The sequence below is a fragment of the Thalassophryne amazonica genome, chromosome 4 (genome assembly GCF_902500255.1).
Source record: "Thalassophryne amazonica chromosome 4, fThaAma1.1, whole genome shotgun sequence".
Lineage (NCBI taxonomy): Eukaryota > Metazoa > Chordata > Actinopteri > Batrachoidiformes > Batrachoididae > Thalassophryne > Thalassophryne amazonica.
This window is the reverse complement of record NC_047106.1, coordinates 113,638,561-113,657,433: the sequence shown is the minus strand read 5'-3', so window position 1 is coordinate 113,657,433 and position 18,873 is coordinate 113,638,561. Positions and strand designations below refer to the sequence as shown.

General features: G+C 43.1%; 1 protein-coding gene across 1 annotated transcript in view; it reads right to left on the bottom strand.

Moving 5' to 3' along the window:
* Positions 1-18,873, bottom strand: part of mtus2b (microtubule associated tumor suppressor candidate 2b) — a 163,337-nt gene that overhangs the window by 65,381 nt on the left and 79,083 nt on the right. The window contains exon 7 of the mRNA XM_034168835.1: positions 12,309-12,446. Within this exon, the coding sequence (XP_034024726.1) occupies positions 12,309-12,446 (138 nt within the window). The remainder of the gene's footprint in view (positions 1-12,308; positions 12,447-18,873) is intronic.

The window sequence follows — 18,873 nt, the reverse complement described above, 5'->3', positions numbered from 1 at the left end:
AAGGGCCATGTTCTGTTCTCTGCACTTCTCCTGGATCTGTCTCAGGACGAAGATCATGTCGGTGGTTCCCCTGTTGGCCCGAAATTCGCACTGACTCTCGGGAGTATTTTCATGCGCTGTGGTAGGGGTAAGCCTGTTGAGCAGCACTCGAGCCAAAATCTTACCTGCTATTGAGAGGAGAGTGATGCCCCGGTAATTAGAACAGTCGAACTTGTCGCCCTTGTTCTTGTACAGGGAGACAATGAGAGCATCCCGAAGGTCATGTGGAACCATTTCCTTTTCCCAGCAACTGGAGAATAGAATTTGAAGCTTGTCGAGGACTGCCTCACCTCCATTTTGGTACACCTCTGCTGGGATGCCATCTATGCCAGGAGACTTCCCTGGATTCAGCTGCGTGGTGGCCTTTCGGATCTCTTCAAGTGTTGGGGGGTCATCAAGTTCCCATTTCACCTCCACCTGGAGAATCTTCTCGATTGATGACTCTTGCACAGTGTGCTTGTCACTGAAGAGGTTTTCAAAGTGTTCTGACCAACGCTGCATAATGGTTTCCTTGTCTGTCAGAAGGGTGGAGCCATCTGAGGAGTGCAGGGATGCTTGCACTTGATGTGCTGGCCCATGGATGGTCTTAAGGGCTTCATAAAAGGAGCGCATGTCTCCGGCATCGGCATGTTGTTGTGTCTTCTCCGCAAAAGCTAGCCACCAGTCGTTCTGCAGTATGCGGAGCTTGCTTTGCAGTGTGGAGCAGGCATTTCTGTAAGCTGTCTTGGCAGAGTGGTCATCAGGTTTAGCTAAAAGAGTCTTGTGGCATGCACGTTTCTTTTCTAGTAGTTCCTGGATCTGTGCATCAGACTCATCAAACCAGTCTTTATTTTTCCTGGCTGAGAAGCCCACTACTTCTGTTGCCGTCTCCTGAAGGATGGTCTTTAATCTCATCCACTGTTGTTCAGGGTCGTCAGGCAGGCCTTCTTCTCCACCCAGTCTCTCCTCTAGTTTGGCCTGGAACTCCATTTTTGTGTCTATGTCTTGCAGCTTGTGGACTTGTAGCTTCTTAAACTGTGGGCATTTCTTCTTAGGAGGGGGCTTGAAAGTGAAAGCAATCTTGGAATGAACCAAGCGATGATCCGTATAGCAATCCGCGCTAGGCATCACCCTGGTATGTAGTACGTCTCTTATTTCACGCTGTCGCGTCAGAACGTAGTCCAGAAGGTGCCAGTGTTTGGAGCGTGGATGTCTCCAGGTTGCTTTGAATCTCTCTTTCTGTTGGAACAGGCTGTTGGTGATCGTCAAGTCATGTGCAGAGCAGAACTCCAGCAGCAGGCGGCCATTGTCGTTACAGTTGCCTATGCCATATTTACCTAGCACGTCCTTCCATACATCAGAGTCGCGGTCCACTCTGGCGTTGAAATCTCCCATGATGAGGAGCTTGTCCTGGGTGTCGACGCGCTGTAGAAGGTTGTGCAGATCGCTATAGAAAGCCTCCTTAACTCCGATGTCGGCCTGCATGGTTGGGGCATACACACTAACAATAGTGGCAAAATCCTTGTTGTTGATGGGGGAGCCGGAGTGACATGAGTCGGTCAGAATGTCCAACTGGCAAACTGTATAACCTATGTGCTATGGCGCTGTTAATCATGAATCCGACCCCTGAGAGTCAACGATCTTCTTTAGCCTTCCCTGACCAGAACAGTGTGTAGCCTGTACCTTCCTCGGTGAGTGACCCTTGGTCTGCAAAGCGCACCTCGCTGAGTGCAGTAATGTCTGTGTCAAGCCTTGCTAGCTCTTTGGCGACTAAGGCTGAGCGTCTTCGAGGACGATCACTATTGTCTGAGTCCATCATTGTGCGTACATTCCAGCACGCGATTTTCATGTTCTTTGTTTTTCTTTTCGCACCGCGTGTAGTGATGCCCGTTGGCAGCGGTGAGCCAACCGGGTCTAGTGAGACAAGCCATGTTTAGACCACCTTTTCTAGGTCTGTCTCCATGTGGAGCAAGCAGGCCTATCCCTAAACAGGGCTGCTTGGTCACCCAGGGCACTGCCGGATGATGCTGTTGTCTTGGGTCAGCAATCAAACGACCATAGCTCCTGAGCCGCCTGCATGCAGGATCGAGACTGCAGCTCCCAGTGCCATCATGCACCTGCTGTTTTCGCCTCTTTCCATCGCTGCAGGGCTTTCCTTCCCGCCTGCGCTTGTTGCTTAAAGTGGGGATCAGGTCGCGCACACCAATTCCACTCTTTAGGCAATGTGGCACTCCACAGTGGCACAGACAAGCTGAGACGGCTGTGGCGACCACCAGGCTGTAGGTTTTACATCAGAGTGACCTTCTCCTAGCCTCTGGCTAAAGAACCTTCCTTGGAGGCACGGGGGCAGTAACCCAGGCTGAGGGTTTAACATCAGGGTTTTCCTTCCCCTAGGTGGACCGCCTTAACAGGGCTAATGAGTCCCATCTACCCACTGCTATAACCCAGTCAGCTGGGAGGCTCGTGATGGCGGGAACGCCTAGATCCCGTATAGGTCATGGACCTACCACTGCCATACTTGAATAAACAATATCTGTGTTGTAAAACAACAATAACAAAAACACAAAGCCAACCTAATCAAAACCAAAGTGAGTGCAGCTCCAGGAAAACCTACCTGAAACAATCTAAAACTGACTGAAAATCAATCGGACTCAATCTAAACCGAAAACAATTCATCTAGCGCAACGTAACTATAGCTTGTAAGCTAACAAACTGAATATCAAATCAAATCAAATTTATTTATTTATTTATATAGCGCCAGTCACAACACAATAGCTGGAGCCTATCCCAGCAGTCATAGGGCGTAAGGTGGGATACACCTTGGACAGGACACCAGTCTGTTGCAGGGTCACATATAGACAAACACATTCACACCTGCAATTTAATGTTTTAATGACAATTTAATTTAATGACAATTACATGTTTTCAATCTACCTAACCTGCATGTTTTCAGTCTACCTAACCTGCATGTCTTTGGATGTGGGAGGAAGCCGGAACTCCCGGAGGGAACCCACGCAAACATGGGGAGAACATGCAAAATCCACACAGAAAAGCCACAGGTGGGAACTGATACCATGACCTTCTTACTGTGAGTAAGTAAGTAAGTAAGTAAGTAAGTAAGCTTTATTTATAAAGCACCTTCCACAGACCAGGGTCACAAAGCGCTGCACATGGCATACAAAAATAAACTAAAAATAACATACGAAAACAATATAATACAATATTAGGCCAAAAAGCTAACTTAAAGAAATGCGTCTTTAGTTGCCTTCTAAAAGTATCTATACAGTCCAGATAACGAAGGGCACAGGGAAGCTCATTCCAGAGGCTAGGCGCCACCGCTTTAAAAGATCTGTCCCCGCGAGTTTTAAAACGGGTCCGAGGAACCATCAACAGGTTCTGATTGGACGACCTGAGGCTCCTGGAGGAAGCATAAGGCTGGATCAGGTCCCTGATGTACGCCGGTGCCTGTCCATGCAGAGCTCTAAAAGTTAATACCAGGATTTTGTAATGAATCCTGTAGGAGACAGGCAGCCAATGCAAAGTATTAAGGATAGGAGTAATATGGTCCCTCCTGCGGGTGCGGGTAAGCAGGCGCGCAGCAGAATTTTGCACAACCTGCAGGCAGGCCAACTCCTTATTCAGACAGGTGAAAAGACTGTTACAATAATCCAAACGCGATGAGACGAACGCATGAACAATCATCTCAAGCTCTTTTTAAAGTCACCATCTCACGGAGCTTAGAGATGTTCCGAATTTGGAAAAAACAGTTCTTAACCAGATAATTTGTGTGCTGCTCCAGAGACATCCCTCCATCCAAAATGACACCCAGGTTACGCAGGCTGCTTTTAACCGTGCAGCTTAGGCTACCAAGATGCTGCTTAATTCCAGGTACAGCACAATCTGGTGCTACAATCAGAGTCTCAGTCTTATTGGAATTTAACTGCAGACTGTTCTCAGTGAGCCATTCCGTAATTTTGGCCAAACAATTTGTGAGAGAGCAGAATTTCTGTGGCTCAGTTGTCTTAAAAGAGCAGTACAGCTGCAGATCATCAGCATACAAATGATAGGACACATCACTGAACTGCTGGATCAACTTGCTGAGAGGAAGGAGATACAGCGAGAACAAAACAGGTCCTAAGACCGATCCCTGCGGCACACCCCACAGAAGATCTGCAGATTCCGACACTGCATTGCCCACCATCACACTAAAAGTTCTACCAGTCAGGTAAGAGGTAAACCACTCTAAAACACAACCTGACATTCCAACCAAATCCCGCAATCTGTTTATCAGAATGCCATGGTCAACAGTATCAAACGCTGAAGACAGATCAAGCAGAATCAGCACAGAACATTTGCCAGTGTCAGCTGCCATCATCATGTCACTAGACACCTTCAACAGGGCTGTTTCAGTAGAATGAAACTCACAGTACCCAGATTGAAAAGTGTCATGGATGTCGTTAGCCTGCAAAAACGATCTCAACTGAACACAGACTACCTTTTCCAAGACTTTGGCCAAGAAAGGGGTTTTAGATATTGGCCTAAAGTTCTTGAGTTCTGTAGAATCCAATCCAGCTTTCTTTAACTGTGGTTCCACAATGGCATGTTTAAAATAACAGGGAAACACACCACTCGACAAAGACATATTAAATATTTTAGCAATGTAGGGCCCGATGGAGTCAAATACATTCAAAAACAGTTTAAACGGAAGAACATCCAAAATACCATAGGATGGCTTCATTTTATTCATGATGGTTGAGATGTCCTCTACAGTAACAGGCTCAAATGAGGCCCAGCACTGAGTGGGAGGTTCCCAGTGCTGGGGACCATGGCATGGAGGCAGGTTGTCCTTTATAACTCTAACCTTATCAATAAAGAAATCCAGGAACTCCTCACAACTAGTTTTAGAGATAACAGGAGTGACGGCAGCAGGTGACACAAGAGAGCTGATTGTGTCAAAAAGCACTTTAGGATTTCTTTTATTGGAGGCAATCAGGCGATTAAAATAACTCATCCTGGCCTCCTCTATCATCTTATTTAAGGAAGATATTAAGTCTCTTAAATGTAGCCTGTGAACCTCAAGTTTTGTTAACTTCCATAAGCGTTCAATCTGGCGACATGTTCTCCTTAGAGTCATAATCCCATCATTTATCCAAGGACAGAAACTTTCACGAGGAGCTTTACTAGCCTTAAGTGGTGCCACTTGATCCAAGATAGTGGCACAGTGGCTATTAAAGCTATTCATGAAACAATCAGTTTCAGTGAGATCCTTAAAAAGTAAAGGGTTGAACTTATCACAGAAAAGCGTAGCTGTTGTCTCTGATAATGTTGTGTGGGCTGCCAGAAGAGGAGGTACTGCTGGCCCACCACCAGAAGGCGCCCTGCCTGAAGTGCGGGCTTCAGGCACGAGAGGGCGCTGCCGCCTCAGGAACAAGCCGTGGTGACAGCTGTCACCCATCATCCGTGACAGCTGTCACTAATCAACACATCTGGTATAAAAGCAGGAAGACACCTCCACCAAACTGCCGAGATATCATCTTCATCTGGAGGTAATACTCTCAGCCCCTTTGGTGAGATCGATAAATCTATTATTGTGAGTGTTTGCAGGAGAATCGGTCGTTTTTGAGGAGGCTGTGCAAGACGGCGCTCCTTTTCAGCTGAGACCGCTGCAACGCGCTGAGTGAGAGGTGGAGGTGGCATTCCCACCATTGTTACTGGGTGTTCACACACCCACCCTTTGACTGTCTTTTGCTTTCTGCCAGCAGTACCAGATCCGACACTCCGGGAAAGTGGCCACCTGGGGACTCCGGAACTTGGCGGCTCCAGTATTCCTCGGGTTCAGGTGGCGGTGGAAATCGTGTGGTTCCGGTTCGTTTCCAGACGGGCGTCTCCTATCGTCGAGCCTGCCCACACGACACCTTTTATTAATTGATTGTTGCACATTCTGATTCTGCTGTGTTTGGTTGTGACATTCACACCAGTAAAGTGTTATAATTTGACTCCTTCCATTGTCCGTTCCTTTACGCCCCCTGTTGTGGGTCCGTGTCCCTACACTTTCCCAACAGATAATTCTCCTTTCTGCCTTAGTAGAAACAGGTTGAGGCTCAGACGGCACCATCAAATCAAAGAAAACACAACAATGATCACTCAGAAGAACATCCTCCACACATACATTGGTAATTTCCAGTCCCAGTGCAAAAACCAGATCCAACGTGTGACCCTTGTTGTGAGTGGGACCTGACGCATACTGTTTAAAATTAAAAGCCTCTGTCATAGATATAAGCTCTCTTGCTGAAGTGGAAGTATCAACATCAATCTGGAAATTAAAATCACCCAAAAGTAAGACCTTTTCCAATCTAATTATAGACGATAAAAAGTCAGTAAAAGCCTTAAGAAAAGTCCCAGCAGGGCCAGGAGGTCGATAGATCAAAATACTATAAAATTTATGTGAGGAACCAACTTCCATCATGAGCGCCTCAAAAGAGGGGGCGTGGCTTGTATCCGACAGTCTGCATGTGTACCGGTCCCGGTGCACAGCAGCCAGTCCTCCCCCCGCGCGACAGGGGCGGGGCTTACCCACTGCTAAGCAACCCGCATGGATGCATTCGTTTTTCCTCTGCCACGTTTCTGTGAGGAAAAGAAAGTCCAAGTTTTTCCTGACAAAAAGCTCATTAATGGAGAACACTTTATTTGAAATAGAGCGCGCATTCAATAATCCAATCCGACTCAACAATGAGGCGGTAGTCAAGTCCGCTGAGCACAGCGGGATAGGCTGCAGACATCTCCCACGGTCACGTGAGGCACCGCTGTACCGGCGAAACCCACGCTGCTCCCGAGATGTAAACACGGAAAGCAGGGGCGGACCCGGGACCCAAGCGACTCGTCCATTGGGGACCCAGTGATGTCCAGGCTGAGTCCTGCAACACAGAGGAGTGGTGGGATGCGTGAACAGGGCCGCACCACCAGCCGTATGGCCCTGCAAAAGTGGAACTGGGCGAAGCCACCTGTAGCTTCGGTATCCACGACCCGCACGCCACACTCCTTGTCTGATCCGAACCTGGACACCCGCTCCTCTTCTCCTCTTTTTCGGACTACCTGGATGTCGCCACAACATCAGGTATTCCCGGGAGGAGGGGGAACACACAAACGGAGGTGGGAAAGTTTGCTTGTAGCTATCCCAGTCACAAAAGAGGCATTCCATTGTCTCTTTAATTTTAAAAAGAGAGTCTCGATCATAAATCTGTATTGCACTCACGCAATCGCTATCTGTCAAAGCTGATATGACAGCACACACAATCAGGAAAATAACAGAAAAACTACATGGTAACAGGCAAGCAGCAGCCGGAACACACACAGGCGCCATCTTGTCTCCAATATTCTAATAGTGGGGCAACAATGGAATCAATTTTTAAGAATATAAAACACACACTTGCACTCCCACTCACACATCTAGTCAATATAGATTCAGTGTTTGGAAATGGGAGGAAACTGGAGCACCAGGGGGAACCCACACAAACACGGGGAGAACATAAAAATTCCACACAGAAAGGACCCCGTAGCAGCAGTGCTAACCACTAAGTCACCATGCCAAAACAAACGCTACATTACAATAAGGCTCTGTCTGTTGGCCACATTCTGCTCAGTTCATCGTATGTGTTCTGTTTTTACAAAATAAAAATGTAAAACTAGCCTTTCCAAAAGCCATCTAGATAGTTTTCAAAGCTGTTTATATGTGGGCTGACACAATGTCCTCAGGCAAGATAGTCCTTTTGCAGTGCTACTTATTTTAGTTTGTAGCTCTCCATTATATACATATGCAGTGTTGTTGGCCCCAAGGCGCATTAGCATTAGCAGTGTTAAAGGGGATGGTTGACTACTGATTTGCTACATTGATATCTTCCTGAAATTATTTGAAGCATCTGTAATGCTTCTATTTAGTTTGGCATCATCACCAAAGAAACAGCTTGTGTTGGTTATAACTAGGGATGGGTATCGAGAACCGGTTCTTTTTGAGAATCGTTAAGCAATGATTCGATCCACCGACATCGATAGCCTTTTTGCTTAACAATTCCCTTATCGGTCCTTCAGAGCGGCCATTGTTTTTGAGGGCGTTTCTCAGGAAAATGATCATTACATTGACTGCAGACCCTGCAGCAGGTCTGCAATCAATACTTTTGACAAAAACTACAGACTGTTTATTTCTATTTATGTCCAGAGATCAAAGATCCATCATATAGAATTTATGTTCAGAGATCAAGGACCCAGTGACCAATTTCATATTTATTTAGTTTAAGACTCAATAAAATGTTGCTGACATAGAAAACCTGTAAAGCCTACTTTTAGTACACAGATCATTCACAGGAGGTATTGATTATGGAATCGATAAGCTGAATCAATAAAATCTTATCAATACCCATCCATAGTTAGAACTGACTGGAGGTGATTTATTAAAATCAAATCAAATCAATTTTATTTATATAGCACCAAATCACAACAAACAGTTGCCCCAAGGCGCTTTATATTGTAAGGCAAAGCCATACAATAATTACGGAAAAACCCCAACGGTCAAAACGACCCCCTGTGAGCAAGCACTTGGCGACAGTGGGAAGGAAAAACTCCCTTTTAACAGGAAGAAACCTCCAGCAGAACCAGGCTCAGGGAGGGGCAGTCTTCTGCTGGGACTGGTTGGGGCTGAGGGAGAGAACCAGGAAAAAGACATGCTGTGGAGGGGAGCAGAGATCAAGACAGTATTAAGACAGTAAAGATAGTTTATGCTTATATCAAACCGTGCAATTCAGTACTAATGCCCGTGAAAAACACTGGACATTTATGATACTGTCTTTCAGCCTATTGTGAAATGCTGCCATGTAGCCCGTATAATTTCAGTTTCACCAATAGTGTGTGATACAAGATAAAGGAAAACATTTCCTCATGTCCAGGTAGATTTTTTTTTCCCCTGTAATGGTAAAAGCCACACTGGCAGAACCATTTATATACATAAATACACATATATGCAATTTGTTCTTGCAAGACAGATAGTATGTAGTGCATGAGTGAACGTGGTGTGCATATGTTACCCCCATCCGCCATTCCTGATCAGCCTACAACATCCTACTCGAAGCCAAGAGACAACTTCTATCAGGAAGGGCTGACCAACAAAACAACATAAAGACAGACAAAAACGAAAGACAAGTGGCGACTGCAACAACTGTGAAATTATGAAAAGTGAGACACCAAGGAGACGGGACCCCAACCATACACCATACCAGGCCAAACAACCACACATGAACAAGCAGTGACAGTAACAGTCTGTTGTCTAGTTAGTGAGCATCCATACCCTAATCTAAGACACCAGTCTTGATCCCCTTGAGAACACCCAAAACCGAATTGTGGTGATGGCCACAAACACCAAACCATCCACACCCAGAGACCCAGATCACAGCTAAATATCCCATCACTACATTCACGACTGCAAGATGTGCATGGGCTGCTGCTTTAACCGCCATTTGAAATACATCGAAATTAACGGAGTAATCACTTTAACTAGTGTATTGCCTGTGGTGATCCACAGGCAATACAACCCTCAAACCGTCTAAAGCAAAAGACATAACTGGATTAGACTCTGATTTTGTCAGAAAGCACAAAGAATCTCTAGCTGGCCCTCTAACACATTTGATTAACCTATCTATTTCTAGGGTGAATGTTCCACAAAAATTAAAACAAGGTCTCATCAGTCCAATTTTTAAAGCTGGAGACCCAAACAAAATTTGTATCTATAGACCAATTTCAATCCTTCCAATTCTGTCAAAGGTGCTTGAAACAAAACAGTAGAAAACCAACTTATTGATTATCTGGAATGTGGTAATATTTAACATCCAAAACAATTTGAATTTAGGCCTAAATACTTAACAGAAATTGCTACTTGCTACCTAACAGACATGATTAAAAAATATTTGGATCAGGGATATGTGGTTGGAGCAGTGTTTTTAGACATCCATAAGGCCTTCGACACTGTAAACCACCATGTTCTCCTGCACAAATTAAAGCAGCTAAATTTTTCTCAACAGTCTCTCAGCTGGTTTACATCTTATTTGGAGTCAAGAACACAGCGAGTAAAAATCAATGGCTCTATATCGCCATCTCAGGAGTATAAAATGGGGATACCACAAGGCTCCATCCTGGGCCCTATTTTATTTTGTCTCTATATTAATGACCTTCCGACCATTTGCACTGAGGCTGAATGCCAGCTGTATGCTGATGACACAGTAATCTATGTCTCAGCAAAAACTCCAGAAAAGGCTGCAAAGCTTGTTAAGAGACAAATGACTCGGGTCTCTCAGTGGCTGGAGGATAATTTCTTGTCTCTAAACTGTTCTGAAACGGTGTCTATGTGTTTTTCATTAAGGCAAAAATCCAAAGAAAACTTTAGGATACAAATAAATCAAAAGGAAATTCAAAGAGTAGATGAATTTAAATATATGGGGGTCGTCTTGGATTCCCATCTTAAATTTGAGAGTCATATAAAGAAAATGACTAAGACAATTAGGACTAACTTGAATTGTTTTCGTCTCATAAGATCTTGCTTGTCAAATAGTGTAGCCAATTTATTTTTTCATGCAATGATCTTGTCCCATTTTTCATACTGCATCACTGTTTGGGGCCAAGCGAACCAATCCTCTCGAAAAGGTTTGAACTCTCTTTACAAACAAGCCTTAAAAGTGCTTGACCAAAAGCCAATTAGGTGGCATTACTGTAAAATCCTAGAAAAGCATAAACTCTTAAGCTTTGAACATTTTTTGAAGTGTTCGTTTTTGAATTTAGTTTTTAAATGTGTCAATGGTCTTGTTCCTGATATTGTAAAAGGAATGATTCAAAAAAGTCAAACTCGTGGTATCATTACAAGAGGAGCTGTGAGTGGAGACTGTAGACCAGCCTGATGTAAAACGACTTTTGGACAGAGTGCGTTTGCAGTAAAAGGTCCACAGATCTGGAACACCATACCTGCCGAATAGAAATCTCTTACAGACCTGAATGACTTTAAGCACAAAATAAGACAATGGCTTAACTTAAATCAAATCTGCAGACATTAGCCATATTTTATTGTGTTTTATTGTACCGTTTTACTGCTACTATTATGTGTTGTTTTATGACTGTGTAAGTGTCCTTTTTATCTTCTAGGGACCAGGTATGCGAATTAGCTATTAGCTATATGACCTATGAACATGGCATCGGTTATTGTAACAATGCTTTTTGTTCTGTCCCTATCAAATAAACATAAAGAAGAAGACAGGCTCTAGATTGGATAGTATTTATAAATTTGTTAGCTGACATTTTTCAAGGGCGGTAATAAATTATGCAAAGTTTCAATGATGATTTTAACTGAAAGTACAATAAATTAAAATGAGAAAGTTTTATGAATAATTGTATTTATTATTTGGCAAATTTAGCTGATGCCACATTTTACAACTGGCAAGGTTGAGCTATTTCCTTTGTTCAGAGCTCGTCTGGTTACCAGGGACTGATTAACGGTGATATCAATGTGCACTGTTCACTGTTGTTACCTAATATCCATAATTTCTCCAAAAATATTAGTCCTATCAACTTTACATTTTCGCGATGGTCATCGTTGACCCAAAATACATAAGCACATCAAACGGCAAATGTCAGCTCTCTTCAGTTTCTTCATGATCAAAGTTACACACACGCACACACGGACACAGGCCACATCGCTTTTAATACAGAGAAAAGACGTCACCATGACACGAGATCACACTTATGTAAACTTACACGTTTACATGAACTGTAATTGTTACACCACTACTTTTTATTGGAGTTATGCTTTCTTTTTTATTTGTTTGTTTTTTGCCTTTTGCTTGTTTGTATTTTACAATATAATTTCCATGGCTACAGAATGTGAACACTGAAAAGGACAATATTATCTGCAAGTTGTTCTTTAATTTTGCATCCTTGAAATGAGCAGAGATTTCTCTGTTTGGCTCAAAAAAGAAAAAGAAATGCTTTCTCAGTATGAATGTAGCCAGTGTGCAGCATGTACTGTATGTACAAGTACAAATTACCAGGACTGGTTTCTGCTCATAATCTGATGAGGTGAAAATGCTGATGTGGAAAAGTAAGGAGGATAAAACTGCAGAGGTAATCACAGCGTTACAAGGAGTTTGTCTCCGTGACAACACAACACAGCAGCGGCACATGCAGTGAAGTGTGCACAGACAGGTGAAATACAAGTACAGTGCCAGTGCATGGAATATCCACAGTGATACACAAGGACTCACCTGAGGATTGAGGCTTTGGTGAAACCACTGCAAACCTTTTCGGGGAGCCCTTTGGTAGTAATGTGGCTTCTGTGTCTTTCCGCATCTCTCTTCCTACAGCTGTGGAAGAAATGAACAATGTCAGTGTGTGACAGCACCCTCACATATTAATACATGACTTCTGGCATGTAACAAATACTCAGTAACACAAGCTGAAACTGAGAGTCTCTTAACACAAAATCAAGAGGAGACAGACAGTCAATGAGTTAACTGTACAGAAATGTCCACTAAATTCTCAGTTTCATATTTTGAAAGAGGCAGCCAGCAGCTGCTCATGTGCAAATGCACTATATGGCCACTGGGTGGAGGTGATGTGCTGCAGTCAAAGTAATGACGTCAACAATGGAAACACATTGCACCATCTACTGTAACAACAACCCTTGTGGAAAAGTTGATTAAGACACCAAATTGTACACTTTTAAGAAGGAACAACAATATTTACTTCTGAACTAATATTTTCAGAACTCAAAGGATTGACATGGACCAATCTAAACCTTTCCTGTCGTGAGGCCCTTTCAATGTGTCAGTACCCCTCAGACTGGGTACGACTCCTATCAGGTGATTAACAAAGGTACACAATTTAGCCACAGGAGTGCAGATAATGTCTTCATCACCTGAGGAAGAATTCTTTTACATAAACTTTTAAAACCACAGACTGTCCTGTGATCCCTGTCATTGTTATGAGAGATTCCTGGCTTTTGTATCAGCGTACATATCAGTAATAACTAATGGCCCAGTCACACGGCATGCGACGATTCCTGAACGAAGGGAAAAAAGTTTTTAAAAAAGTCACAAATCGTTGAGAAAAGGTGTATGAATGAGCTTTTTATTTTTCCCATCACAGAATACCTTGCGAATCAAGAGCGCAAAAGGAACAAAATGAAACTGAAGCTAACGTTGATCCCAACGCTTTAAACAAAATGCACCTGGAGCCACTGCTGTAGCAGCGTGTGTCTGCATCCTGCGTGTGTCTGCATCCTGCTCCACGAGGATGCATTAACTGTATCATAGTGAGCCTTAGAACTTTTCAGCCTACCCTCGTTCGTTCCAAGATTCGGTGCTGGGACAGAGCTCTGTAGGGTCTGAGTCATGGAGAAGCTGCAAAGAGAAGTGCGTGATCTGACCTACTGTGGCGATCTGTGCACGCGTCTGTGCATCCACCTGCTCTGGTTGTTCAACCAGAACAAAAGAGGGAATATCTTCATCATCAGAATCCTCACTGTCTGGTTCAGACTCTGATGATGCGCTGCGCACTCTGGCTTGCTCCAATTAAAAAAAAAAACTAAAGCGCTTGCTCAACATTGAATGAATGAATGAATGAATGAATGAAAATGAATGAATGAAAACTGTTTATTTCGAACATTTGATACAACAACAATTACAAGATAGATCAGTAAAGACAACAACAAAAAAGTTCCTACTGTGTACCCAACATGTCCGAAAAGGGTAGAAGCATCAGCTTATTTATCCCTACCCCTTCTTCCCCACAACCAGTAATACCCTTTGCCACATATACACATAGATTCCTACACACCTAAACCGATATCAATATATATATATATATATATATATATATATATATATATATATATATATATATATACACATATATATATACATACACACATCAACATACATACACATATACATACACATATACATACACATACACACACATATACATATATACATATATATACACATACATATACACAAACATAAATATACACCTACACATACCTACTTACATACAAAATACTATATATTTACAAGCCGAAGCAAAAAACAAAAACACCCTAACCCTCATTACCCTTCCTCCTCCCTATACCTAGAAAAAAACACATTTTTGTACCGCTGTTTGAACTGGTTCATGCTTGGACATTGCTTGAGCCCCACTCCCAATCTGTTCCACATCCTCACCCCACAGACAGAAATACAGAAACCTTTTAATGTTGTTCGTGCCCACTGATGCTTTAAATTAAATTTCCCCCTCAGACTGTAATCCCCTGATCTGTTAAAAAACATATTTTTAATATTTGCTGGAAGTAAATTGTTTATTGCTTTATACACAATTTGTACTGTTTGAAAATGAACCAAGTCTGTGAATTTTAAGAATTTGGATTGTAAAAATAGTGGATTTGTATGATCTCTATAGCCAGTATTATGAATAATTCTTATAGCTCTTTTCTGCATTAGTGATTGTGTTGTACCTTTATAAGTATTACCCCATACCTCTGCACAGTACTGTAAATATGGTAAAACCAGTGAGCAGTAAAGAATGCGGAGTGAGTTGTGGTCCAGAATATGTTTCGCTTTGTTTAGAACTGAAATGCTACTTGACAGTTTACTTTGTATATGTTTTATATGAGTCTTCCAGTTTATCTTATCATCTATTATCACCCCCAGAAACTTATTTTCATGTACCCTTTCAATATCTACCCCCTCGACTTGTAACTGAACCTGTATGTCTGTATTACAATAGCCAAATAACATGTATTTTGTTTTACTTAAGTTTAATGATAATTTGTTTCTGTCAAACCATATTTTCAATTTTCCCATTTCTATACTGATCCTCCTCAGTAACTCCTGCGAATCCCCCCCTGAACAAAAAATGCTTGTGTCATCTGCAAATAATACTAATTTTAATATTTTGGAAACATTGACAATATCGTTTATATAAATTAGAAACAGTTTTGGACCCAATACTGACCCCTGTGGGACACCACAAGCATTGTCCAAGCATGATGATGTATATTCCCCCAACTTCACAAACTGTTTTCTGTTACTTAAGTAGCTTCTCACCCAGTGCAACACCAACCCCCTAATCCCATACTGTTCAAGTTTATTGATTAATATGTCATGACTGATTGTATCAAAAGCCTTTTTAAGGTCTATAAATATTCCAACTGAATGTAATTTGTGGTCTATGGCGTTTGTAATCTCCTCAACTGATTCTATTAATGCAAGTGATGTTGAACTATGTGCTCTGAATCCATATTGACTATCAGTAAGTAATTTATGTTTATTTATGAATTTGTCTAATCTATTATTGAATAACTTTTCTAATAATTTGGAAAATTGTGGAAGCAAAGAAACAGGTCTATAATTTGTGAAGTGGTGTCTATCCCCAGTCTTATACAGCGGCACAACCTTAGCTATTTTCATTTGATTGGGAAATTTACCGGTTTGAAATGATAAGTTACAGATGTATGTTAATGGTTCTACAATCCATTCAATGACCTGTTTTACCACCACCATATCAATTTCATTTAAATCGGTAGATGTTTTATATTTACAATTATTCACAATGTCACATTCATAAGACATCTCATTTTTACCAAACAACGACAACAAAAAAAAACACCACACTGCATTTGTAGATTTGCTTGTAGCTGTGTATGTTTGCTTTTAATTTAATATTTTGTTTTTTGGCGGTGTAGAAATGCGCTCCGTTCTCTAAATGGTAAAGAAAACGGCATGTTTCCAGATGTACAGCTGGACACACTGCTTCCTTGTCAGGGCTGGGAACATCAGATCACAAAGTTCAGAATCCTTCTGTGCCACCCACCCCCCCAAAAAAGTAGAAAATATTGCCATTTAAAGTCACAAGTAAACTTAAAAATTCCTGTCTCTTGTTTCAGCATTGAGAGAGAGAGAGAGAGAGAAAAAGCGCAGTCTCTGGCTCTTTTTTTCTCAAAACCCTGGTGTTTCTGATCACAGGGCTCCGCTGATCAAGCAGTAAATCACACGCATGCGCGCGGGTTTGATTACCAGTTCTGATCATGCGCGCACAGGCGCTGTGTACGTGGATCTGGCACACACACACACACACGCTTGCTTCACCTTCGCTCCAGCTGATTCGCTCTGATGAATGCATTCAGTGTTTGGATGTGTTGTAGCGCAAGTAACACGCGCACACAAAAAGACAGTCTCATACATGATTCAGCGACTCAAACGTTGTTCAAAAAAAGAATGCAGCCATTTGCGATCACACTGGGTTTTCTGTTTTCATTGTCACACCTCTGTGGACCAAAGCTGTTCACACGCGAATGTCTGCTGCTGCTGCTGGACCTTTTTTCCGCACACTTGATGCTCAAAGTCACGCTTCTGTAAACTGCAGCCTGGTTTGCACAAACCGAGGCACAGTTTGCTTTGAGAGATCACCACAGACGACAAAATATTATTACGTCGTGTCGGCCCTCAGCAGCTCTACGGCAACGAGCTGAAACTTTTTCCACACTTGATGCTCAAAGTCACGCTTCTGTAAACTGCCACATGGTTTGCACAAACCGAGGCACAGTTTACTCTGAGAGATCACCGCAGACAACACGAAATATTACATCGTGACGGCCCCAGCAGCTCTACGGCAACGAGGCCGATCGCGCTCCTGCAAAGCCCCCTGCTGCAAACAAATACGCAGCGATCAACAATCACCTCCTCAGAACTGTCAGACTGAAAGGGCCAGCAGGCTTTTCTCTCTGCATGGGCTGGAGGACAGCAAGCCCTTCAGAGTTCATGGATAGAATGCTGCAGCTCCTGAGAGGACACCGGCCGGACTTTTTGTACAGCAATTCTCTACTCGGGTGCGTGCAGCACTGGCCAACAACATAATCACAGACTGCCGTGTGCCGACAAATTCTTCCTGACCAGCCAGCACCACGGCATGACAGCAGCCACACTCACTCCATCACACACAGCAGCAGAAACCCCACATCACAGCAGTACCGCCCGCGGAGGAAGCAGCTGCATCTCTCCCCCACAGCAGTGCTCATAAACCAGCTTATGTGCTGTATGAAAACATTCAGCTGGTCGAACAAAGTTAAACTAAACGCTAATGTTACAAAAACTAAGTAAACGATAAGAAACCGTCAAGAACGACAGCAAAACGAAACGTGGATGAATTGAGGTTTTCGGTGGCATTCGTTCAAATTTTTCAACAGTTTAAAATCCTGACAAAGCACCATCTGCAGGAATGAATCTGCGCGAAGGTTAAACGATGCCAACGAAAGTCCAGATTTCTTGTTTCGTTTGGGCTTCGCTGTCCTTCGTTAGTGCCGTGTGACTGGGCCTTTACACTCTAGAACTACTTGCTGTACTTACTGGTGAGTGGATCTAGAGCTGGACTGCCAAAATGTAGACATGAGATTAAATCACACTCATGTTTCCTGTCTGCTTCCTTGGACCACAGACTTAAGCCTCGGTCCCACCGAATAATGAAGGCTGAAGAAGGAGCCACGCATGGGTGTGGGGTGATTATTTGAAGAATGACCCATGTTTTCATCTTAACACATATCCACTATGAAGGTGCCACTATGTTCCTCTCTGTACCCCGCATGTGCCGCGTAGCAGCCTCTAGTGAGCCACGACCGACCTGTCATTACAGCCTCGAATGGCTCGCATCAGCCACACTAAGCCACGTAGTGCCATGATAGTGCCATGATAACGCCATGTTGGTGCACGTTTAGGCATGAGTTTGGTCCAAACCTCCAGCCCTCCCACACCTGGTCCCTTCAAAGTGTGGGTTTTCAATTCACAGATTCACAGCAGCATTTAAAGATGTCCCTTCTTTTTTTAACGCAGTCCAAAAATAGACACTCCATCACAGTTCCGCAGTTGTGCGCTGTGCGCCAGGCTGCAGTCCACCTGTAATGCACCAGACCAGCTAGACCCGAACCATGGGTTCCTGGAGAGCCGCCTCTGTGCTCCTCGCTGGCTCCGTGGCTCTCTGGCTTTTTTTTTTTTTTTTTTTTGCGGCTTTAAACACACAAAACTTTATGTTTGTCCGTTTATTTCTGCAAAAGCGCTCTTTTGCGCGCGCGCTGCTGTTGTCCTTTCATGGACAGCCACCTCTTTGCTCCTTCTGGCTTCCGTTCCATCCATGGCTTGCTGGTTTTATTTTTTCCCTGGCTTTAAGCACAATCATTTTTACAACGTGATTCCACTTTTGACTTTGTGTTCGTCTGTTTATTTCTGCAAAAGCGCTCTTTTGCATGTGGTGCTGTTCTGCATATAGAATGAGGTGGCCATTTTATTATATACACCTGTGGATCATTTTCAATATATATATTTCTTTATTTCTTCCGCAGCTTACAAGTCACCATGATACAACTTTTAACTTTGTGTTATGTCTTCAAATTCGCTCTTTTGCGCGCTCTTCACCTGTGCTGCCGCACAGCTCCTGCTCTTAGCTGCTCCACTGGAGTTATCTTCCATGGCTTTAAACACACATCCACTTTCACGCAGTCACCCAAATTTTAACTTTGTGTTTGTCCAATACTGACCGAAATATCACTCCTTTGTGAGCTGGCGTTCTGTCTAAATGCTTGTTTGAAGCGTGATGAGGAGTCACTACTGCCTCAGTGCGCACACACAGCGGAGCTCATGTGATACATTAATTCCAGAAGTGATTACAGGTATTTTCGGCATCCAAGGTTTGACAGAAAATGATTAATCCGCTACAAAATAATTATTTTATATAGAGTCCAGCGCACAGAGCAGGTGGAATTTGGTGCGCAAAGAGGAGACC